Source organism: Giraffa tippelskirchi, chromosome 4 (genome assembly GCF_054371585.1).
Source record: "Giraffa tippelskirchi isolate mGirTip1 chromosome 4, T2T-mGirTip1v1.2.pri, whole genome shotgun sequence".
NCBI classification, from domain to species: Eukaryota; Metazoa; Chordata; class Mammalia; order Artiodactyla; family Giraffidae; genus Giraffa; species Giraffa tippelskirchi.
This window is the reverse complement of record NC_137278.1, coordinates 178,036,016-178,061,837: the sequence shown is the minus strand read 5'-3', so window position 1 is coordinate 178,061,837 and position 25,822 is coordinate 178,036,016. Positions and strand designations below refer to the sequence as shown.

Below are 25,822 nucleotides of genomic sequence, written 5' to 3'. Positions count from 1 at the left end.
AACATATTTCATTAATGAAATTCCTTTGTCTTGGTTAATTTTTCTGTCTTTCTAGTGCCAAACACCACGGAACCGGACTACAAATCCAAAGACTGGGTTTTTCTCAATTATACCTATAAAAGGTTTGAAGGGTTGACTCAGCGTGGCTCTATCCCCACCTACATGAAGGCTGGGAAATTATGAACGAAGATCACGTTGGCTCACAACCAAGAGAACTCAGGTAGCCGCATCACCAGGCTTGCTTGGCGTAGATAACAATACACTGAAATACTCCTGACGACGGTGGTGCTTCTGACTACAAGAGGAAATTCTACAGGATTAGGATTTCGAAGACTACTACAGGAATTGGTTGGCAGTGCCAGCTGGCTTTTTTCTTTTTTTAATATTATTTTTGTTAACTTTATTATATGAAGGTACTGGAATAAAAGAAATGTACATCCCTTTCTAACTGCACTGCCTACACGCGTATTAAGGTCCATTCTGCCTGTGTGTGCCGTGGCTTTGTACTGTAACACCTCTAATCAATTCAGGAGAAACACATATCATTTAAAGCAACATAGGCTAACCTGTAGGTAACACTGCAGTATTGGCTGTTTTACTGCACATCTTATGGGTCTAGATAATCAATAAAAGCCATCTTCCATAGCTGGTATTAGAACACTTGCCCTATTGGTTTGGACATCTATAGAATATATATGAAGACAATTTCTGTAATGGTTTTAAGGCATTTTAAAAAGGAAATACACTGGGTTATTTAAAAAATAAAGTTTATCATCATGTTATTACACAAACTCCACAGTAGGGAGTAACAAGTTTTGAATAAGGAGGAAGTTGAACAGCTTCACTCAAGCACTCCACTAATATATTTACTTTGCATTCAGAAATACTGATGACCTTTATACATGTATTCTGTGTACTCATAGGGAGATGTACTGTATCATATAAAATGTAAAGTTGCTTTTCTTGTGACAAGAGGACTTCTTTTTTAATAAGAGGACATGGCATTATTTTAATTTGATTATGGTGAGTTGAATTGAAGAAATGACCATGAAGGCTGCTTGTAGAACTACTAGTGTATTTTTATTAAACTATTTTTTTAAACGTCAAACTTCTGATCATGTAAATGAACTTGTAGAGAACAAAGAGCTGTTTACTTTGGTTTTCTAGAAAGTTGTTACATATCATGGCTGGTTAACTTTTATTTGTTTTGATGAAAATTTTTCCTTTGATAGTACTTGTATTATTGTGCCATTATTTTCTTATACTCCAAATGTACCAAAGATCCTGAACAGAGTGGGTGTTGACAACTGTGGGGGATTTTACTGTCCTATGGGAATGCTGTCTTCAGATCTTTGATGGAGGCTAGCTCATTCAAGGACACTACTGTTCATGTTTAGCTCCATCACTATGGTCACTGTAAATGGAATTAAGGAAGTAAATGCAGGCGAGGGGGCTTGTGATTAGAGGATGGGGCAGGTGATGTCAGCAGCAAATTCTTTGGGTATTCCCCCAAGAATAAGATAGTCTTTTATAGCTCAACATTTTCATTTTAAAATGACTCTCTGAGGTTTTGGCTTCATCAGTAATAGTGGAGGAGTATTAATTTATCAAAGAATGGCCTAATGTTTGTCTTAACTGTTAACTAGTAGAATTTCTTTTTTAGATACAACAGTTATCACTGTTACGAATGATCTGTGATCAGAATCTAAAATGATAATTTATTTGTATAGATGTTCTTCTAGTGGGGAAGAATTGCATAGGACCGTTATGCAGATCTACGAAAGCTTTTATAAATGTTCCTGCTTGCTAGGGAGCTCCATGGTGTTTCAATAAGGCCATTCTGTGCTTTTTTTCTTCCTGTCCTGTTCTCCTCTTCCCTTTCTTCCCTTTCCTTCCTTTCCCTCCCCTCACTTTCCTTCCTTCCTCCCTCCCTCCCCTTTCCCTCCTAGTATTTGTTTGATACTTATTATGTGTTCACCGAATAGTTCGTCTCCATTTTTCTTATCTGGAGCATGTGACCAAGTATCTAGGAGAGAGAACTATTAGAATTTTGGGGTTATCTCCTTTTGCCTAGCTCTGGTTTTTCTAATTACAACTGCCTCTAATTTTAAAAACTCTCTAACTTACATTTAGTTTTATGAGATTTTTCTCATCTCCCCTTCCCCACTGTTTTTTTTAAAAGGATGTTTTGCTAGTGTGAATGGGTAAGATACAAGGAAATTGCAACATACTCTGATTCTACTATGGCAACTATTCTAGTATTAAAAAATTTCATTAATTCAAGTGAGAGAGAGAGATTGATACAAAGGAGCTGAATTACCTAAGTTTTACCTTTTAACTGAATAAGAATAGAGCATTTTAGTTTCCATTTCTTTCATTCTTATTAATAGGAAGAACTTGGGGATAGTTATGGTTTCTTGGCAGCAGAAGGGCAGTTATGAAAAGTTTACCTTGTTAAGATACTCATTTTTCCCTGGAGTTGAGTGATTCATAATCTTTGGGGTTTCCTCTTCATCAAAAGCATTTCTTAAGTGCCTATCTAAAAGCAATTAAAGACTGTGTCTGCCCTTTGGAAGCTAAGAATTTGATTCATAAAGCAAATTAGCTAGATAATTTGCAAAGTACCCTTGAGCTTGAATTTTCTCTATTATATACTTCCCATATTTCAGGTGAACCATTTAATTTAAATGAAAAAACCCTATCTAATCAACTGAGCATAATGACATTTTCTTTAAATTAGACTCTATTTTGAATTAAAGAGTTTTGTTATAAACTGTGTGTTTTTGGTTTTTCTAAGTATATAGAAAGCTTGTATAATTCAGATTTGTTGATTTCCTGATTTAATGTAGACTTTGACTTTTTTTATTAAAAAAACCTTTGTATTAAAGCAAGTTATGTTTTTTTTTCTTTTATGCTTTTCTTATTAACATAGCTTTAAATGTTTAAATTTATTGAAGCATAGTGCTATCTGAGAATAGGAAATTTCTTATCACCCTTTACTGAATGGAATATATATCTGATTTAATAAGCTATTAGTTGAATGGAAAATAACAAGTATGGAATATTCAAAACTGGTTGCTTAGGGTTAAGATAGGGTTTCATTTATTTCTGTAATAATATACTTTTTATGTTTTTTAAAACACCTGTTATCTTTGTGTAGATCTGTAAATCTTACATTATTTTTAAGTACACTTATTTTTGGTGTTTTATTGTAGAAAACCTTTAGACAATCAACCCAGCAGTATCTACTGGTAGGAGAAACAGCTATCCATCTATCAATGATCTACAAAGAAATGGATTGAAATTTTAATCAATAGAGAGGTAGCCTACAAAACACATTCTATTCTCTTTTTGAATTACTAAGAGAACATTCAAAATAACTATTTTGCTACAACCATGAATATTTCCCCTTGTCTTTATTTAAATTTTATTTTCTCTGTTGAAGTGCACTTATCTCTGGAACATTTTAATGAAACAAACACTTGGGACAAATATAAATACAATACACTTAGGACTATTAGAGATATTTTAGATTTTTATGAAAAAAATGAGAGTAATATTGCTACTTTAAAAAGGACTGAAGTAATAAAAATAGATGTTAGTTATTTTTAAAGCAATATAAATTATTCAGCAGTTGTCTGAAAAATAATCACCAGGCTATTGAGTTCTGTGTTCAGTTACTGAGTTTCAAAGAAATGTTTTGGTGGCATCATGCACTTTTCATTGAAGGTAAGAAAAGAATAAAAACTATGTTTACAATATTTTTGTTGGTGAGGTTTCTTGGTTATATTTTTGAATTTTGAGATAGATGTTAACCAAACCTCAAGAAAGCCTGCTTTGTAAATGGATCCAACTTTTACCCTTAAAGATCACATCAAAAACAACATACTGGATAAATATTTTAACTTTCAATTGTCTTATGTTTAAACACTCAAGATAGTTGTACAGGTTTATATGCAGCTACCCCACTAGGCCAAAATCAATTAGTAGGTAGAAATGAAAATATGCCTCAAAATAGCAATGGAAACTAGGGATATAAGTGCCCTGGGTACCCAGGTACTACTCCATCTGTCCCATTGGAGACACTGATCATTGATCATGACACTGTTTCTGCAAGTCTCAGAGGGAGCCAGTCAGAATCCTGTTCATCCTAGCTGTGCTTCCAACTGTTCCCTGACTGACATCATTTTAGGAATGCTGCTGTTAAGACAAAATGGTGAAAACACAATATAAAAATTTGGACTTCGGAGCAAACTTTGATATTCTACATTAATCTTTCAAAAGCATCTTGTTAAAAGAATTTACATTGCTTTACAAAATGCTTTCACTTAGCTTACTCATTTTGGTTTTTACTACTACTCTGTGAAATAAACATAATTACTAATATTTTACAGATGATGAACATGAAGCTGAGTGTGAATTACCCAAACTCAGGTAATAGATTGCTCTTGAACCAAGTCTGTGGCTCCTTCCACTCCCCAGATCACAGAGCACACTTCCTTGACAAATTATCTGATATGCTTCTAGACCTCAGAAAAACACATGGGAAGCCAGTGACCAAGTTGGCATTTTGGGTGCTTTTGACTGCAAGTATCAGATGCAAGTAAAAATGCAAAAATAAGGAAAATGAGTATCTTGTGTAAAACTAAGACACAAGATAGGGACCTTCCAGAGTTAATTTAGCATCTCAAAAATGTCTTCAAGAACAGAAACTCTTTCTAGTTTTCTACATTGTCATCAGCAGAGTGTTGGATGTCCTTGGGCTTGTTTTCTCAGAGGGCTGGATGGCTACAGGGACTCGAAGCATCAAATCATCATACAAGTCTTTTAAAAGAAGATTGTTCATCCTCTTTTTAAGAGTAAGGAAAATCTCCAGAAGCATTCTAAGCAAAGAACCCTGCCCCCCAACCCTGCTTTGTTGGCCTTGATTATGCCATCCATCCATTCCTACAATAGTACCTCGACTGTTGATTGATTTAAACGAAGCAGGCTCCACATCCTTGGTACATAGAGAGGCTCCCCTAAAGCACATGGCCACCTGACACCAGAACCAAATTGGAGTTAACCCCCAAGATAATCAAAAGGGTGCCACACTGGTTTATACAAATGGTTCTTACTGAAGCCACTGCACTTGGGTTTTGTTACTGATTTTCCCATTGCCTACATATGAACTGAAGGGCTGGTCCATTAACACCTTTTCTGACCCATGTGAAATAGGAGTACTGAGGACCACTGTGCTAGACCATGGCTCAGCTACTGGGAGCCTAGGTTGCTTGTCCTGCAGAGAAGCAGGAGTAGGGGCGGGTCTCTGGACATCATACAAACAATTGATGTTTGGCTCAGTGACCAGGGCTTGGTCTTTTTAGTGCTACTGCCAAGGCTTCCAGCTGCCATTCATCTCATGGGTCCATCTCCCCCAAAGCTGTTATACCAGTCACAGGGATCCTCATCTACTTACTTTCCCTCAAGATCCAGGCAAGGGTGGGCCTAATGACTGGCCTCATCACTAGTGGTTCAACTGCTTTGTCTAACTTGAGAAGATAGGCTTTGATTAGTAAAAATCAAAACATTTCTCAGGAGGTTGTGCTAACAACCATTACAAAGTTATTACTGTTCATTCTAAAGTATTCCTTAGCAAATCCTTAAATGTTGAGATGACTTACAAGTCTCTGCCAAAGGGAGAAATACATAACAGGAAAGGGAGATTGTCCTTTGCCTTTCCTGTCCTCTTAGGTAAGTCAATCATGGACAGAACTTGAGAAATCCTCCAGTATGGTTCTATATAGTAGAGGACTGAGGAGGGTCTAGGGTACCATACATGTTGTAAGTCTGTCCAAAACCTCCAAAACTAAAAATTACTTCAGTTTTGACACTTACATATACAAATACATAATCTCTAAGGAAAAACAAGGCAGAAGCTCCATATATAAAGAGATGTCTGTAAACTATTCCCTCTTCTCCTAAGTTTTGTTCTCCCTGTATTTTTCTTGGAATTTTAGTTTATTGCTACTTCTGTCCTCTGGCTTATAGAAATACGCACACACACACACACACACACACACACACACACACACACACACACACCCCTCCTTTGCAACAACTTAGGGTTAAGAAAATTCATTTTGGGCTAGTTGAAGCAATATTTCCTGAAGTAGAGTGCTTGGAGCAACTATTTCAAAATCAACTAGGATACTTATTTGAATAAAGATTTAGTGTGTCTCACCCCAGACTTACTAAGTCAGTTTCTGGGGTGGGTCTGAACTCCTGCACAGTCTCAGTTCAACTTGGGAAACTACTGAGCTAAAGGAAAAAGGACACTGGTTGGACTTTTCTACAATGAAATAATACCTGCCTCACCGATTGTTATGAAAACATCTCTATGAAGTAATGGATGTCCAGTTGGTGATGGATGGCAGTCAGTGCTTATAGCCATGCCTGGCACAGTGTAGACACTTTACAAGCATTTGTGAACAAATGAATAACTGCATTTTGTGAGCAACCCTACTCCCCCTCTAAGGCCAATCTCAAAATGTTTTCATGTTTAATAAATACATAGATCAGCTCCAAAAGCATTGAAACGAACTATAGCCTTTGCTAAAGTTGTTATTTTCCAGGGAAATAATGTAAGAGGGTTTGCATTACACAATGAAGCTTCCTAAATACCCTTTAAAAATACTCTCAAATTTCCACTCCCAGTGGCAGCTGCCACCACCACTTCCACTCTTTCTCATGAGTACAGCCTCCTGCAATTACCTTCTCTGCATCTCACCTCCATGGGCCAAGCTCAAGCTGAGTTCTCCCATTCCAGAAGCCCACTAGAGGCCTGTCTATCCCTCAAAACACATTTGTGCCCCTCTGTTTCTCCTAACTGGATTCCCACTCATCAACCTGCTCAGCAAATCCAAGACCCTTCCCCAGTTTTCACCCTCCATGGAATGTCAGGGGTGGAGGAGTGATGGGGAAGAAAGAGTAGTTTTAAATATTAATAATTTAATTATTTCTTCAATCACTTAGGAGCTCATTAATGGGTAGTTATTTTTATATGTCACTGTAGATGGGGGTCTTCAGTTTAACTAGGAAACAGGTGATATTTTTTGTCCTGGACCAACTGAAATATCCATGTGAACTTAAAGGGTCCTCCAAACAAAATTGCATTGTTACAACCCCAGCAGGAGGTTGACAAGAATAGGAATTTATAGTGTGCGAGGCAGTGGTTCCTGATGTCAGTCTTGTTCTTGCCTGAGTATTTGGCAGTGAAGGAAATTACTGAACAAACTAAATTCCCCCTAAGATTAACAATGGTTCCTGAAAGCAAAGTTGTTCCTGGGCTTTTGGGAAGGAAACCACATTGACCGGGAGGAACTATAACATGCATTCTCCAAGTTATGTTTCAAATCACTTTCTTACATTTTGCTCAAGGAGAAAATATGAAAAGACCACTAGTTGGAAAGGAGAGATGAATTTCCTGTCCATCTGTCAAGATATTGTGTGACGATCTCTGCCTTATCCTAGGAGGTATAATATAACCACTGTAAAAAAAAAAAATGTTAGGAAGAAAAGCTCCAGAATTTAAAGAAAAAGTTGAAAGCAGAATTTAAATTTGGACAGTTGGGAAAACACACACTAAACTATGACAATGATTTGCCCCAAGGAATCCTGTGTGTCTGCTCTCCTTGTGTGTTACACTTCTGGCATAACATTTAGGTACTGGATTCCTGGCTCTTGCTCTCAGGCTTTTGGTGGAAGTGAATCATCATTTCTAAGAAATGAGGACTGTGGTGATTCACCGGCAAGCTTATCATACCACGTATGAACTCCTGAGGACATCTGACTTTCACCATCTGGCTTCTACTACATACTGAGTGATTCTGGCCAAAACACTCATCTCTGAACCTCTGTTTGCCTACTGAGAAGACAAGAATTATAGGTGTTAAACCACCTCACAAAGGTTGTTGTGAGGCTCACCTGAGATGATAAAGGGAAAAAGGCTTTGTAAGCAAGACAGCGTGTATGTAGCTTGTCCGTCCAGGCTCAGTCGCTAAGCTGTGCCCAATTCTTTGCGACACCATGGACTGAAGCCTGTGCACTTCTCGGTCCATGGGATTTCCCAGGCAAGAATACTGGAATGGGTTGCCATTTTCTTCTCCAAGGGATCTTCCAAATCCAGGGATCCAATCTGCATCGCCTGAATTGCAAGCAGATTCTTTACCACAGAGCCACCAGGGAAGCCCCTGTACTTTTTGACCAGGATCCTAGAAATTCTGCTTCACCATCAAGGTGGCATTGAACACATGTGCAGCCTAAGAGTACCGCCTCTGCCCCCAAGTCTTGGTAAACCACCTCAAAACAGTGTTCACTTGTCTGGAAAGCCAGGGTTTGAGCATGATCAGGGAAACCTAGGCCAGATCTTAAGAGTGTCTGCCAGGCTCTCTGCGGAATTTTTCTTCCTGAGCCGAAAGCACACGTTGGTGTCAGTGGACTTCAGGTGGAGTTCCAAAGTCAAAGCCAGGACTGGGATGTCTCAACAACGGTTTTTGATTAGGGATGTGTCTCGTTGTGTGTTCTCGAGGGCAGCATCTCTTGCCACCTCCAGCAGGATAAAGTCCGGGACCCACTTAAGGCTGCGTCAGTCTCTCTGAGTCTGCCTACTTTCGCTGGGAACACGCGTCCAACTCCCTCGTCCTAAGTAGCTCTCAGGACACACAAAGCAACTAGTTACGACACTGTAATGGAGAGTCCTGAAGGAAAAGTATTAGTTTTAGGCTGGTTGATGCAGCGCTTTGGTGTTTTCTCCACCGTTCCTTCCCTCCACTACAAGACAAACTGTGACCAAGGAACCCTAGGGTCCTATGGGGGGCAGGGCGGGGAGAGAACCAGCGTACTCTGCCTATGATGAGGGGCTGACAAGTGGTCCCCAAAGAATCTTGCTTCTGGACTTACCCAACTGTCTCAGGACCCCAAAGAGCTTCTTTGGCGCCTCCTCCCTGTGAACGTGTCCTCATCTCTGCAGCCAAGTTGTTCCACAGCAGAAAAGAAAAGAGTCCAAGGAAGTCCTCCTTCCAACTCCCCCACCCTGAACTCCTGCCCTCGCTCTGTAACTTCCACCACACAATGATCTCCATCCATCCTTTACCTCCCCACCCCCCAACAAAAGCTATGACAAACCTAGACAGCTTATTAAAAAGCAGAGACATCACTTTGCAGACAAAGGTCCGTAAAGTCAAAGCTATGGTTTTTCCTGTGTTCACGTACGGATGTGAGAGTTGGACCATAAAGAAGGCTGAACGGTGAAGAACTGATGCTTCGAAACTGTGGTGCTGGAGAAGACTTGAGAGTCCCTGGGACTTCAAGGAGATCAAACCAGCCAATCCTAAAGGAAATCAACCCTGAATATTCATTGGAAGGACTGGTGTTGAAGCTGAAACTCCAACACTTTGGCCGCCTGATGCGAAGAACTGACTCATTGGAAAAGACCCTGATTCTGGGAAAGATTGAGGGCAGGAGGAGAAGGGGACGACAGAGGATGAGATGGTTGGATGGCATCACCGACTCAATGGAAATGAGTTTGAGCAAGCTCTGGGAGTTGGTGATGGACAGGGAAGCCTGGCGTGCTGCAGTCCATAAAGTCGCAAAGGGTCGGACATGACTTAGAGACTGAACAGCAATCTCCCCCCACCCCACCCCCCACACACAAGGGGAACAACTCCACACTGCAGAACACCAGCAAACGAATCTGGAAGTGATGAGGGAAACCTGCTTTAGACAGGAGCGTTTCCAGCGAGGCTCTGCCGGCCTCCCCGCACTTCGCCTCCCTCCGCCGGGATCGGCGGGCGGGGCTGCCGTGACTCCGCCCCGCACGGGCCCTTTCACCCGCCCCCGGCCCGGCGGCGACTAGACCCCCGGGCGGGCGAGCCCCAGGCCGCAAGCTCCTGAACCCTGAGCTGCAGTGGGGCAACCGCTGCACCGGGCAGAGCCCCGCGGGTGCCTGCGCCCCGCCCCGGGGCGGCCGCCTGGGCCGCCTCAGCGCTGGCCCGGGGCTCTCCATGCTGCGGGCCCCGGGGCTGCGGAGCCGGCCGGGTGGCTCCTGCGATGGCGACGGGAGCGGAGGCGGCGGCGAGAGGTGAGGTTGCGGGAGGGGGGCTCCGGCTGCGGGAGCGCCGCCCGGGCCGGCCTGGAGCGAGCGGACGGTGCGCGAGGCCAGGTGGGCGCACTTTGCCGGGGACTGTCTTCCGACCCTGCATCACCTTGGCGGGCTCGGGGGCCGGGGTCGTCCCTGGCGGCACAGGTGCGGCTCGGCGCCCCGAGCATCCTCGCCCGGAGCGGGAGGTGGGGGGAGACGCCCGCGATCGCCGCCGGCTTTCGAACTGCCCGCAGCCCCATTTCGGGGCCCCGGGTCGGACGTTTCAGCGAAGAAGAGCTGGCGAAGGACCGTCCACCCTGCGACCGCGAGTAAGCCTCTCCCAGCCTACCGCTGGGCGCCCACTTCTCAGTCGGCAAGGACTGCTGCGCAGACTTCTTAGATTTCGTTTTTCCGCTTTATAAACCATTTGCCATCAGCCGTTGAAGGAGCTCGGGCTCTGCGATCCTATTCCCTCTGAACTGGAAATTCTCACTTTTATTCCCTTCTTTAAAACCTGCGCAGCGGTGAAGCGGGCAGGCGAGCGCGGGGAGGCAGGTCCCCCACATTTCTTACTCTTGAAAACCACAGATTTAACCGCAACAGCCCTGTGTCAGCGAGAGGCGGCTCTTGTGCCATTTCAGCACTAGGAAAGTCATCCGTGGGATTTGTTTGTTTCGTTTTATATTATTTTGGAGTTTTTGTGAATTGAGTTGGAAGCGTTGCTACGTCTTTTTCCTGTCTCTAGTGTTCTCTGGCGACATTCTCTGGTGTCTCACTTATGACTGCTCATAATTATGGACTGATCATAAAATATTTGTTACTTAAGACAAACAGGAGGCAGGAAAAAAACATGTAAATAACTAAAAGACTGGCAGAGAGAAGTTCCGGGAAGCAGTTTGTTAAATCTCCAGTTTCCTTTTAGAATATTGTGATGCGTTTAGATTCTTCTGGGAAATACAGCAATGAGAAGAGGTCTTTTCAAAATCTAATCAGGGATTTAGATCACGGGGAGGTTTCTGAAATTCTATCATTTGAATATTTGAAATCTTTCTGGTCTACATGAAGATGTGAGAAGGCGCTGATTTGAAAAGAGAAGGCAGTATTCATCATTTTAAGCCCAGAAATCCTCTATTTTGGCTGTGACTGAACGCTGCCCTTTAGTACGTCACCTGGGTTAAGTTACTTAGCATTAGTCTCTTCCTCTGTAAAGTGGGGATAATTTTTAGTATCTGTCTTATAGGATTGTTAGGATTAAATGAGATATAAATATATTTTTTTCATTTGGATATGCTTTTATTACTGATAAAATTTAGCGTAGAGGTTACAGGAGTCATTTTGGACAAAAGCTTTGCTTTAAGTTTTTGTAACAGTTTCAGCTCCTTGTTGTTCACCATTTCTCCCTAAAAAGTCTTGTGCACGTTTGTTTCTCTGCTTTTTTTTTTTTTCCTCAGAAGAGCCTGGAGAGAAGCATCAGTGTTTCACATTCCTGTAATTTTGATTGATTTTTACCTCCCTTTTCCCTTCCTCTTTTTTCTCCTGGCATTTACTGTCCCATGTTGGGCCATTGATGTCTGTGGACACTGGGTGTCTACATAAATGCCCACCCTCCCTGGAATCTGCATCCTTGTTTCTGATACCCTATTTAAGCTCTAGGCAGGGGATAGCTGTTAATGACATGCTTTGGCACAAATGGTGATGTCTCACTCAGTGTGTCTGAAACTGAGCCTGTCATCTCCCTCCTCATCCCAAATGGCTCTTCCTCCTGCCATAGTTGTGGTCCTCTCCTTTAACCCAGAAGTCTGAGAGTCTGTTTTACTTCCTCCTCTTCTATGCCCTCTAGGGTGACTACACAGACCTTAATTCTGCCCCGTCTTCTCTACACTGCCATTGCTGGAGGTCACACTCTGATTACACCTTATTTGGATGGCTGCTTCACTTGCTGCCTTTGACTGGGCCTCCTGAACACCCACCTACTGTCCTGGCACCAGGGCACTATTCTATCCCTCCTTTGACAGGATCTTCAGTAGCTCTCCATTCCTACGTGAAAAAAGTTCAAGGTTCTCAACCCACCATTCAAGTCTTTCAGGCATCTGCCCAGCCTTTGCAGCCTCATCCTGAGTCCTACCTCTTCCTCTTCCAGAGCTCCCTGTCTCCAAGCCTGTGTTCCTGTCTGAGAGCTCCTTGGACCGTTGCCTCTTTGCCTTGGCTTTGTAGTCTCTTCTGCCCCAAGCACCCTTCTTTTTGCAACTGGTCCTCATGACCAATATATCCCTCTCCTTCACAGGGCTAACTAATTTTCTTGAAGATGTTTTTAAACATACGCTATCCTTTAGGAAACATCTTACACCCTCCTCTATTAGCCAGAATATAGTTGAGGTGACTTTAGAGAGACTTAAACAAGAATTTTTCTATGTACATGAAAGTAACTAGAGAGTAGAGTGGCTCGCTCTATGAAGTTATCCAGGGGCTGTGTTCCATCTTTGTTTTTAAAAATTTTTTATTGGAGTATAGTTGCTTTACAATGTTGTGTTTGTGTGCAGCAAAAGTGAATCAATTACATGTATACATATATCCACTCTCTCTTAGATTTCCTTCCCATTTAGGTCACCACGGAGCACTGAGTAGAGTTCCCTCTGCTATACAGTAGGTTCTCATTAGTGATCTGTTTTATACATAGTAGTGTGTGTATGTCAGTCTCAGTCTCCCAAATACATTCCACTCCCCTTTGGGCTTCCCAGGTGGCGCTAGTGATAAAGAATCCACGTGCCAGTGCAGGAGACTTAAGAGATGTGAGTTCGATCCCTGTGTCAGGAAGATTCCCTGGAGAAGGGCATGGACAGAGGAGCCTGGTGGGCTACAGTCCATAGGGTCCCGAAGAGACAGACATGACTGAAGCAACTTAGCACACACCCCTTTGGTAACCATAAGTTTGTTCTCTACATCTGTGACTCTTTCCTTTGCAAATAAGTTCATCTGAGATATAAATGTATTTAAATATAAAGTGCTTAGCACAGTTCTTGGGAACTACTAAGTACTCCATAAATGTTAGCTTAATATAGTTGTTATTCATTTACAGCTTCAATTTGCTTTCTGAAAGTAATGAATCTTGTGTCTATTAAGAAAGTGTTGTTGCACTCAAGTTAAAATTGGCCAAATATTTGGGCTTTTCTGAAAAAAGGGGCATGAAAATACACCTGCTAATTCAAAATATGGCTTTCACCAGGTAAGTCTTTATGACCAATGTTTGGACAAAGAGTTTATTGCTATTTAGCTGCATACCAGATGTTAACTTGGGGATGATCACAATTAATCTTTTTTTGGTAAGAGGAACAAAGTCTCCATGGGGCCTCAGAGGGCCAGTGTTTATTGAGCTCCTATTATGTACCAGGCATTTCATAAAGAAGACCTTTCTTGGCCTCATACCAGCCCTGTGATGTGGGTGATACTATCTCCCTTTCATCAATGAGGTGAAAAAACTGAAGCTATAGCCAGAAATTGACAAACAAACCTGAAGTTAAACTCTGTGACTCCTGGCTAGGCTGCTCTTCTTTCTTTCCTGTCTGCTTGGATGGTTAATGAGCAGTGTGCTCACTGCTAGACACTCTCTTTGTCTAAAGAGGGAGAATTATTGTTGCAACTTCTCCCATTCCTGGAGGAAAAAAACAAAACAGGTCTCTATATCAGAATCCAGGGCCACGGGTTTTTCCCCCTGGCACAAAATCCCTTCAGATTCCTTTTTCCTAGGTTGGAGAAGACTCTTGAGAGTCCCTTGGACTGCAAGGAGATCCAACCAGTCCATCCTAAAGGAAATCAGACCTGGATGTTCATTGGAAGGACTGATGTTGAAGCTGAAACTCCAATACTTTGGCCACCTGATGCGAAGAGTTGACTCATTAGAAAAGACCCTGATGCTGGGGAAGATTGAGGGCAGGAGGAGAAGGGGACGACAGAGGATGAAATGGCTGGGTGGCATCACCGACTCGAGGGACATGAATTTGGGTAGACTCCGGGAGTTGGTGATGGACAGGGAGGCCTGGCATGCAGCGGTTCATGGGGTCGCAAAGAGTCGGATACGACTGAGCAACTGAACTGAGAACTGAGGCAGTTTGACATTCAGGCCTTCACAATAAAATGAAAATCAGGGAATTCTCTGGTGGTTCAGTGGTTAGTGGTTAGTGGTTAGGGCTCCGCTTCCACTGCAGGGGGCTTGGGTTCAATCCCTGGTCTGGGAACTAAGATCCCACATGCCATGCTGTGCAGCCCAAAGGGGAAAAAAAAAATCTAATATTGGTGATATGGAAAAAAATCTCCATAGTTTGATTACACTGCTAAAAAAATTGAGGGAGTTGGTTTTGAAGATGGCCACCAAAAATCAGCTGGTGCCTAACATGATTGCCTGCTCACTTGTTTTTGATGGGTTGATGGTAAATAACAAGATTAAGAAAGCTGCCATGCCAAATGACTGGCACCTTCTGGTGAATGATTCCAGAATCCTTGGAGTTAGGGAGCAGGCATTCACAGGAGAGCAGCGCATGTCCCAAGGCTGACTGGCAGACATGGTCTTGGGTCTAGGCATCCAAGGGGCAACTTTCTCACCTTCTCTCCCCCCACTTTTTACCATCCCCTGTTTTCACCTGTGATGTTATCATACCCAACTCTTTTGAGGGGTAGCTCTGCAATTATGTAGTGGCTTAAATTCATTTTTGTGGCTCATATATCGAAAGTCCTAGTCCACTGTGCATAAACCACTCTTCTTGTCCTAGTCCTTCAGTCTGATGTGCGTTACTCAAGATAAACCAAGATGGGCTAAAAATGACTTTTGACATGTTTTAGGGGGAAGAAAGTGAGAGGAAAAGAGAGAAAGGTGGAGGAGTAAGAGAGGAGGGTTGGAGTAAAGAGAGAGGAGGAGAGAGGGAAAGAACTGCGGAGAAACTTTGAAGAGGGAGGCTGGAGGGGTTGGAGAAGAGGAGTGGTGAGGAAAGGAACTAAGCCCCGGCGGGTCAGGGGACGGCTGAGGAGGAATGGAGGTGAGGAGAGATGCAGGGAAGAAGGAAGGGTAGGGACTGCTACCCATCAGAGTTTGACTCCAGGTAAGAAAGAAATCTAATGTTTAAAATATATGGGAAAGCCAAAATATTAGTAAATGATTTCAGTATACTTTTTTCCTTGTGGAAAGACTTCTTGATTCTGAAAAGCATGATCTGGACTTCCCTCGTGGTACAGTGGATAAGAATCCGCCTGCCAATCCAGGAGACATGGGTTCAATCCCTGGTCTGAGAAGATTCCACTTGCCACAGAGCAATTAAAGCCTGTGAGCCACAGCTACCGAGCCTGAGCTCTTGGGCTCACAAGCAACAGCTACTGAAGCCTGTGCACCCTAGAGCCTGTGCTCTGCAACAAGGGAAGTTTCCACAGTGAGAAGCCCACACATCACAATGAAGAGTAGCCCCCGTGCTCCACAACTAGAAAAAGCCCAGACAAAACAACAAAGAACCACCAGCACAGACAAAAAAGTAGAAAAAGAAAAAGCATGATCTCTTTCTGTGTGGTGAACATTAATTAGAGCATCCTTTCGAAATCTCTTCCTTTGCATAATGTTCAGGATATCGTAAACAAGATAATAAGATGTCATTCAATAGCCCTAATTTCAGTTGCCTTGAGTTGAACCCCTCGCTGCCTGGCATCTGGGTGGTTAGTCAGCATCAGCATCACCAGGGGCTCAGTGAGCCAGCAAGAGACAAGCGTCTCATCTACCTAGCCCCCAATTTTCAAACTTAAAATACTTTGAAACTAATTAAAATATTTAAATCAGTCTAAAGTATATAATATTAAAATTCTCATTTGAAAATACTTAATTGTTGGTGGGCATGATAGGAAATCTGTCATTTATCTAAGTAAATTTCTGGGATTTCATTTCTCTAGTCTTTAATCTTATGATTTAAATCTCTAGATAGTATTTTTACACAGAGAGAGAAACAAAGAAGACTGAAGGAAAAGGAAATATAGAGAGAATCCTTCTTTCACTCAACCTGGTTTGCATTATAGTGACGTGAAAGTGAAAGTTGCTCAGTCCTGTCTGACTCTTGGTGACCCCATGGACTATTCAGTCCATGGAATTCTCCAGGCCAGAACACTGGAGTGGGTAGCCATTCCTAGCCGTTTCGTTCTCCACGGGATCTTCCCAACCCAGGTCTCCTACATTGCAGGCGGATTCTGTACCAGCTGAGCCACAAGGAAGCCTAGCTTTGCATTATAGGAGATTTACAATTGAGCATCAAGATGATTGCCATAAAACAGCAATTCCCAATACATTCAAAACGTTTTACTTACAATATTTTATTGAATTTTTTAAATGCCATTTTTAAATTAATTTTATTTATTTATTTATTGGCTGTACTGCACAGCATGTGGATCTTTGTTCCTGGATGAGGGATTGAACTCAGGCCCCCTACAGTGGAAGCCCAGAGCCTTAACCACTGAACTGCAAGGGAAGTCCCATTAATTTTTTTACTTTGATAAGAAATGCACTTTACCCTCTGTTCCGAGCATAGCACAGGGGAAGTGGAGGACCATCCGCTGGCTTTCTTTCTCAGCACATCTCCACTGCTTCTCCTTGACATGTCCTAGACTCAGTTGTGTGAGGGAGTCTGCCTTCCCCCGCATGGTCCAGCCTCTCCTCAGGCTGTTGGCTGCTCCTAGACTGCCCTGTCCTCCCTCCAGATGGGCCGGTAGGGGGTCTCCTGGAGTTTTGAAGGCCGAGCTCAGGTGGTCACTGTGTTTCCTCTACTCCTGGAACAGAAGAGCTGGTGCAGGAAAATAGCATGAACTTTGGAGTAAGGCCCGTGGGAGTATGTGTGTGTGCGTGCTCAGCCATGTCCAACTCTTTGCAACCCCATGGACTGTAGCCCACCAGACTCTTCTGTCTGTGGAATTTTCCAGGCAAGAACACTGGAGTGGGTTTCCATTGCCTACTCCAGGAGTGAAAGTGTGGATGCCCATTAATATACTAGCTCTGTGACCTTGACCAAATTATTTAACTTCTCTGAGCCCCAATTTCCTCATCTATAACATGGGGGTAAAAAAGTACCTAACTTGAAGAGTCATGTGTCAATTAAATGAGACGATTCCAAGCTAGTGAAATCTGACCTTCAACAGATGAGTTTCCTTCTCCTCATGAACCCTTCCCAAAGCTTCTTCTACCCGCTGATGGAAATGATTCTTCCCTTCTATTTCCTCACTGTAGTTTTTGGCGTGCCTACGAGAACCCTATGGCCACTTGCTGTGGCTTGTTTAGGCACGTATCTTAGCTCCATCTTTGGGTGGCACATCCCTAAGAGAGCAGGGTTGGACCTGGCTCATCTTTACAGTCTTCACCTCCTTGCACCTATTAAGTACCTAACCAAGCTTTTTGATTGTAAGTGACTGTTGGTTTGAGGTGCTGACAGGGCTGGTTTATTCATAAAGCATACTGCTGTTCTAGGCAAACAGAGATGAAGAAATGGATGAAACAAGCAGAAGGATTAAAGAGCTTATAAAAGGAGAGATGAAAAACAGCCAAAATATGTGTTGTAAAGACAGAACCTAACACAATCTATGGATTAACTGCTAGGAGTGAGCCTCCCCACCCACAATTGGGAAGGATTATATCCAGTTTGTGGGGGAGGGACTTGGCTTTCAGAGAAGGGGTCAAGTTTAGTATTGAAGGGTAGATAACTTGTGGAGGCAGCAAAGAGGGTCATCCACAACACAGATTAGACATGTATATGGAAAATCGTCAGTGATGTGCTTGGAAGAATTGGTGCTGGTCTGGCTGGAAAAAGTGGGAAAGGAAGAACTGACCTGCCCTTGCCTTGTTCATGTCGCTGAGCACTGCCCTCCCACTCTGTGATGCGGCAGGACAGCTAATGTGGAAAACCTGAGTTACAGGCTCTCGAAGGAAAGATCTGTGCATCTTCTTTTTGGTCCCTGACCAGCAAGAGACCAGTTGTATCACCCTGAAAGGTTACTTGTGGTGTATTTCTGACCAGAAAGAAGAACATCAGAGGTCCTGGTTCCTGCCAGATGATTAGTTATATGGTCTTAGCTTTCCCTCCAGGTGCATCTGGGCCACTACTTTCGCCCATCCTCTCTTCCCTGAAAAAAAGTAGCTGCTTCTGTCTTTAAATCCATTTCACATTCTTTCTTCTTAAAACCATCACTAGTGCTGTGTCATTTATTCCTGTTGCAGCCTGCTGGGAAGCAGGCAGGTTTCTGGACTTCCATCCTCTGTCCAGTGTAATGGCCACTGATGTCCTCCTTTTATGGACATGTGCTCCAGGCCTTCTTGCAGACCCTTCCTATGCAGCCCCAGGGTGCAGGACTGAACAGAACTATCAGCCTTGACTTGCAAAACAAGCAGTGAAGGTTTATAACCAAAAAGACTCCAATGCCATGCACGTCTGAACACATTCCTAAAAGAGCACTCCTGCAAACGCCTATATGTGATAACATCAGAAGATGTTCTTTGTTGATTCAGACTCAGTGCAGAGGATCTCCGGCATAGAAGTTACTCAAAAGCAGAAACACTTATGTACATCAAAATACCTCTTCATCTTTTCCCCTTAGGAGAGGAGAAGAGAGGGAGAAGAGATTGTCGTTGAGCCTGGATGGTACCAAGGTATAGGTATTTTATAGACAGATTTTAAAAAAGAGATCAGTATACCATGAGCAGAATTGAAATTGGACACTTTACAGAGCAGAGATCAATATATGTTTAAATGAATAGAAGATTTTGACAATTAGTAATTGTTATTGTTAAAATCTAGAGAGCAGTTTTGATTGAAAAATTGAACACAGTTGCCAGCTCTAAGTTTATTTCTCTCCTCAACCTCCTGGGTAGAGAATTGGATTTCCTCTCTGACTTACATAGTACCCAAAGGTAGGCCACGGTCACCCTACTGTGGAAACAAACAACATGGCCTTCTAGGGAGGCCATCTCTTCTCTAATGAGTCATCCAGGCAACAACACTGACCTAGAAAAGAGAGACCAAACCCAATTTCCCATGCATCCTGGGGCTGGTGGCTTCTTTAGGACAACTGTCTTTTCTTTACCTTTCAACTTGAGTTCCACTAGCACTTTTGGCCCGTCAGTTCCTTTCAGCAGTAACCATCGCTACTTCTGGGACATGTGGGTCACAAACCATGCAGCCTGATCTTAGAAGAACATTGGAATTCACACCTTAACTTTCAGAAGACTCCTAGGACAAATTCTTTATCAAGAGGTTTTTGAGTAGTTTTTTGTTAGCTGCTTGTTTTGGAAGAGCCTGAAGACAGCTTTGGATTCTGATCATCATTATAACTATGGTAGGTTAATATGTAAATAATATTAAAGTCATTAATGTCATGTTGGGTTTTATTACTTTTAAAACTCATACTGTGTTTCAGTTTGTAGGGCCTTAGCATTTTCTTATTGCAAAGTCAGTGCTTCTCCTCTCACCCCCTTTTAAACGGGCTTTCTTCTTTCTAGAATAATCACCACTGGGTGAAAAGATACATAAATATTTTTGTGCACACTGATGAATTCTTTTTCTCAGAGTTAACTGAAAGTGTCTTATTTTGTTGATACATTAGAGGTGAGGAACCATGATATCTTTTGTAGGTTCTGTATTGAATTTGGCATATCAAGTCATGCCTGACTAGTATTGATCACGATAGTCTACATCATGTTTTCTATGTACTCATAGCCTGCAAGAATTGTATTTACCTGTGTAACAGTGATGCGGGTGCAGCTCATCAAAATCTACATATGTTTCTGTGCCTTTAGGAGAAACTTGCTGATGTTGAAAATGCTGAACCCTGCATTCTTCTTATTCTTGAGGATCAATCAGTCCTGGACCAAGTTAGGGGAATTTTCTGTTTCAGTGTGGAACAAATTCTGATGAACTGCTTTTTCTTACTCTTGCCCATCCCTGGATTAGGTTATAATGCCTGTGAAAGGTCGGCCTTTTCTGGAATAGTCACCAACAGGGAAGTATTCTTAGGTGCTTATATCAGTCTGATTACATTCTGCATCACAACTGAATGGTTTCCCACGACTCTGATTTCCTTATAGTCATCATGGGTATTTCTGTTCCCTCTTTGCCCCATTTCAAAAGCTTAGCATGGATGATTCTCACCTTTTGGTTCTTCTAAATAGTTAATAATTCTTAACATTTACTATGTGCTAGTTGTCTAAATGCTTTACATGCTATAATTCACAAATCTTCAGCAAATCTATAAAGTAGGTACTATTATTGTTTCATGTTAATTTTTTAAAAATTATTTTTGATTGGAGGATAACTGCTTTACAATATTGTGTTGTTTCTTCGATGCATCAACATGCGTCAGCTATAGGTATACATATGCTTCCTCCCTCTTAAACCTCCCTCCCACCCCCCACCTCATCCCACCCCTCTAGGTTGTCACAGAGCACCGTAATTGACCTCCCTGTGTCATACAGCAAATTCCCACTGGCCATCTATATTACACATGGTTATGTACATATTTCTTTTTTTGGCCGCACAGCATGGCATATGGCATCTTAGTTTCCCAACCTGGGATGGAACCTGTGCCCCTTGCATTAGAAACATGGAGTTATAACCCTTGGACTGCCAAGGAAGTCTCTGTTGCATATTTCTCGTGAAGAAATTGAGACACAGAGATTTTAAGTACATTCCCCAAGGTAAAGTTTCCATAGTAAGTAGCTGAACCAGGATTTGAACCCAAACAGATTGGCCTCCAGAGCTTTTATCCTTGTCTGCCATGCCTGCTAGATCTCTGGGAAAGTGAAAGTGAATCTGTTAGTCGCTCAGTCATGTACGATTCTATGTGAGCCCATGGATTATAGCCAACCAGGCTCCTCTGTCCATGGAATTCTCCAGGCAAGAATACTAGAGTGGATTGCCATTTCTTCCTCCAGGTGATCTTCCCAACCCAGGGATCGAACCCAAGTCTCCTGCACTGCAGGTGAATTCTTTACTGTCTGAGTCACCAAGGAAGCCTATAGACCTCTGGAGGAGGTGCCATTTCTGCAATGTGCTGATGTCTAAAACTGAAATTCTATGAGGAGGGAGTGTGGAATATTGGCCTTTTTTTGGCTTTGAGAAAATCTGAGCTCTCTTACCTTATAATTGTGTCATCTTTGGCACGTGTATCAGTCAGGGTTCACCAGAGGAGCAGAACCAATAGGGGATATGTATAGTGAGAGATTTATTATGAGGAATTGGCTTATGCAAATTCGAGGTCAGGCCACAGGACTGGAGTTCGTAGGGCCGGCCATCAGGAAAGGCGGGCTAGAGCTCTCAGGCACAGGCTGAAGCAGCTGTCCACAGGCGGAGTTTCTTCTTCTTCAGGAAAACCTGATGGGGAAGAATTCACCAGGAATGCAGCATATCCAGGTTCGATCCCTGGGTCTGGAAGATCCCCTGGAGAAAGGAATGGCAAGCTTCTCCAGTATTCTTACCTGGAGAATTCCATGGACAGAGAGGCCTGGCGGGCTCCAGTCCATGGAGTGGCAAAGAGATGGACACAACTTAGTGACTGACATTTTCACTTTTGCTTTCACTTTCAGCTGTTTTTTAAGGCTTTCAACTGATTAAATCAGGTCCACCCAGATTGTCTAGGATAACTCTTAGGTAAAGGGTCCCTACCCCTGGGCTGTGGACTGGTACTGATCTGAGGTCTGTTAAGAACCAGGCCTCACAGCAGAAGATGAGCTAGGGTGAGTGAGTGAAGCTTTACCTGCTGCTCTCATCACATTACTGCCTAAACCATGCCCGCCCCCCGTACGTGGAAAAATTGTCTTCCATGAAACTGGTTCCTGGTGTCAAAAAGGCTGGGGATTACTGCTCTAGATAACCCTAGCCCTGACTCTAACCCTGACCCTAATCTAGGACAGTTTCCCCTGTTAAGGACAACTGATTATGGAATTTAATCACAGCTACAGAATACAGCAACACTTAGATTCGTATCTAACCGAGTGCCTGAGGACTGTAGCCAGCCAGGTTGACACAAAGACCATCGCAGCAAGTGACTTCATTTCTGTGAACCTGTTTCCTCACATGATAAACCATCACCATAGGGCTGTTATGAGGACTGTACAAAATTAGGTATAAAAAGATTACTGCCTGGTGTGTAAGGATTCAGTGCAAGATTATTAATTTGTGGGGGTGGGAACAGTAGTAGTGGCTGTGGTCTCACTAGTGACTTCATTCCCCCTTTTGTCTCTCCTGTTCAGTCTGGTTCACTGCAGTGGTTGCTGCCTAACTGACATTCCTGCCTAAACTCTCTTCTTATCCATCTTTGTTTTTTTCTTTACCACCATATTGGGGGCTTAAGGTAACTCTCTACTCTCCATCTTTGAAAAGATGTCTCCCTGAAATCCAGACCCACCCTGTTTATAGCCTTCCTCAATATTTCGGTGCAATGGTGTAACTCCCCTTGCTTGCTTAAAGCTTGTGGAAGCGAGAACTTCCTCTCCCAGTGGCACTGCTTTAGTGTTTTTTTAAAAAATTCTGCAGTGATTGAGTGGGAAATGAATGAGAACTATTTCTCCAAAAGAGGCTATTGTATTTAAGTACTGTTTTTTTTTTTTAATTGATTAATTTATTTATTTTGGCAGTGCCGGATCTTCGTTGCTGTGCTCTGGCCTTCTCTAGTCGTGGAGATGGTGTGGTGCGTGGGCTTCTCATTGCAGTGGCTTCTTTTGTTGCAGAGCACAGGCTCCAGAGTACACAGGCTTCAGTAGTTGTGGTTCACAGTCTTAGCTGCCCCAAGACGTGTGGAATCCTCTCTGACTAGGAAGTGAACCCATGTCCCCTGCGTCGGCAGGCGGGTTCTTAACCACTGGACCAGGAAAGTCCCTGTTTCTGTCTCCTTTATTGAAGCTGTAGTGTAACACACAGCTGGGAGTCTTGTTTCTGAACCTCAGTTTCCTCCACCGTAAGGCGAATGAATTGGACAGGATGGTTTCTTTTGCTCCTTTTCTTCCCTCCTCTTAACCTTTGATTACAAGTTAAGAAAATCAGATATATTTTAGGGTTTTCTCCAAATATTTTATAATAATTTTTATCTTTTTGAACAAAAAGGTTTTCTTCCCCCGAGATCAAAAGAGAATCTTAAAAGGCAGTACTTCGTTATAGTTGAATCAGAGAGTACAATTAGCCAAGAGAATTTTCCACTTCCCCACTCCATCAGATGAGAAACAACACATTAACAAATGAATGAACTTAGGAACTGTGAACGTCTATAGGAATAACATCTTTGGCATTGAATGTCATCCAGAAAGTGAGTGGGCTGCATACCTTAACACTTTAAGATCATGTACTAGATTTTATTCACTGAAATTCATAAATGATATCTTTTCCCAATAGTTTGTCCTTTTTCTCCATTTCACTGCACCACCAGCAGCACTAAAGCTGGTTAATACCAGTAGAACCCCAGGATACACAGGGGGATTGATTAAATTTCCAATTCCATGAGGAAGAAGTCTCCGATCACCATGTATTCCCAGCCTCTTGAGCATGGTGTCCGCTTTGTAGTAGCTTGATGAATATGTACTGATGGCATGATACGCGGATGTCCTGGGATCACAGCTGACAGGTTCTGCTCATCAGGTGACTAGCCCACTAGGGACTAGACTAGCTCTTCTCCTTCCATGCCCTTTCTACCTGTTGTACCTACTGTGCTGCAAACTGGGAAACTGGTTTTGGGGTTCGTTCTAAGGTTTAGAAGCTCTAAAGTTTCCATCCCTCTGTATCCTGCTTCTCCCATTCACACCCATGCAGTTGGTTTGTGTTCCACCCTGAACGCTGCACCCTCATGATCAGATATGGAGAATCTTGCAGGGAATCCAGGGCACCTGCTTATTTTAAAGCCATTTTTAGTACCTAGTCTGATGGGAATGGTGTAAGCAAATCCACGTCTCACCTCACACATGCTCTGGAATATAAATGCCTTTTGCGCAGAGCAGGTCTAGGAGAGCCTCAGCCCTTCCTTCCTAGTAGGAAGGATTTGTCATGTAAAAAACTAGATTCCTTTTGGGCCCATTTTAAGCCAGGAGGCTCAAGATAGCCCATGCAATGAACACAACTTAATCCCCACAGCTCCCTGACACCCTTGCATTGTTCACTATCCTACTCCCAGACTGCTTCTCCACCCCAAAGTGGATCCTTTCTCCTATCTGCTGAGTGATTGTCCGAGCCCACTATAACATTCCTATCTCTTCCCTAGTGTCAACCTTGTGCTCACCTCTGTGACTCTGACTTGGGTCTCACTTTGCCTACGCTGTATTTGGTCACAGTGAATAACTCCCTCCTCTCCCCCTCCCTTTTTCTTGTTCAACACACCAGCCAGACATTTGGTTTGAAAATGTAAATGTCATGCTGGTCACTTTTGCAGATGGCATATTTTGAGGAGGCTTAGTCAATCTGGTAGATAGAAGCCGAATCCAAAAAGATGTTGATAGGGTGATATCAAAGGAGATGAAACTTAACAGCCAAAAAAAGGGCCAGCATCTAAGTGTAAAACAAAATGCACATCTTTGAAATGATAAAGGTGTGACTTAACAACAGCCTGTAGAAAAGACAAGTTTAGGTTTACTCCAAAAAATCCCTGTTGGGAGTCAGGAGCCCCTCCTACATCAATGTGTGGCTGTATGATAAAGGGCAAGGAACTGGATCAACTATGAGACTCTGTTTCTTTCTCGGAAAAAGAGGGAGCTATATTGGATCATCTCTCATGTCAGTTACAGTTCTAAAATTACATAAATAAATGAATCAACAGTTTAAAGTGAAGGCCCAATATGTAAACTAAAAGCTAATGCAGTATTATAAATAGTGAGAGTATAATCAGAACCTTATCTGTCAAAGTTCTGTTCTCCTCTCTGTGGACTAGACAGCTCTTGGGTGTTGAATACCAATCACACCACATTTCAAAGTATTTTTAACCAAAGTATATTCAGAAGAGAGCTAGTTAGTGATAAGGCAACCTATGGGTAATGTTTGAAAGAATCACATGGTTTGGTTTAGAACAGAGAAGGATTTAGGACAAAAGTGTGAATATTATGGTTGGCCATCAAAGCTTGAAGAGTTCTGTGCTCTATACACTTGGAGAAGGAAATGGCAAACCACCCCAGTATTCTTGCCTGGAGAATCCCATGGGCAGAGAAGCCTGGCAAGCTACAGCCTTGCGTCCATGGGGTCGCAAGAGTTGGACATGACTTAGTGACTAAACCAACCAACCATTCTTCATACAAATTGTCTGTCATCTCCTTCCTGAAGTCTTTACGGACTGTTGTGACCCAGATTTCTTGAAAGACACCTTCCATTCTACCTTGCATTTGGGTTATGTCTATACTTATTGGGCTTCCCAAGTAGCACTAGTGGTAAAGAAACTGCATGCCAATGCAGGGGACACATACCAGATGTGGGTTCAGTCCTTGGGTTGGGAAGATCCCCTGGATGAGAGCATGGCAATCCACTCCAGTATTCTTGCCTGGAGAATCCCATGGACAGAAGAACCTGGTGGGATACAGTCCTTAGGGTTGCAAAGAGTCAGACATGACTGAAGTGATTTAGCATGCATATTCTTATCTGGCTGAACTCTTTGAGGGTGAATGGCATGTCATACTTCTCCTTGCATCCTCTTTAGCTCCTAATGCAGTGCCTCACACAATAATAAGTATAG

General features: G+C 42.8%; 2 protein-coding genes across 11 annotated transcripts in view; both read left to right on the top strand.

Annotated features, from left to right (window-relative positions):
- STK38L (serine/threonine kinase 38 like) overlaps nt 1–2,887 on the top strand; it is an 85,950-nt gene extending 83,063 nt beyond the window's left edge. For all 9 annotated transcript variants that reach the window (XM_081591897.1, XM_081591891.1, XM_081591893.1 and 6 more), the window contains one exon: nt 56–2,887. In XM_081591897.1, the coding sequence (XP_081448023.1) occupies nt 56–183 (128 nt within the window). In that variant the 3' untranslated portion in view covers nt 184–2,887. The remainder of the gene's footprint in view (nt 1–55) is intronic.
- A 7,006-nt stretch (nt 2,888–9,893) lies between these two features.
- Nucleotides 9,894–25,822, top strand: part of BMAL2 (basic helix-loop-helix ARNT like 2) — a 100,542-nt gene continuing 84,613 nt past the window's right edge. Inside the window, exon 1 of one of the 2 annotated variants that reach the window (XR_014082455.1) lies at nt 9,894–10,120. Coding sequence is in view for 1 of the 2 variants with exons in the window: in XM_081591889.1 (XP_081448015.1) it covers nt 10,090–10,120 (31 nt within the window). In the remaining variant the exon portion in view is untranslated. The remainder of the gene's footprint in view (nt 10,121–25,822) is intronic. The other variant, XM_081591889.1, reaches the window with a different exon arrangement.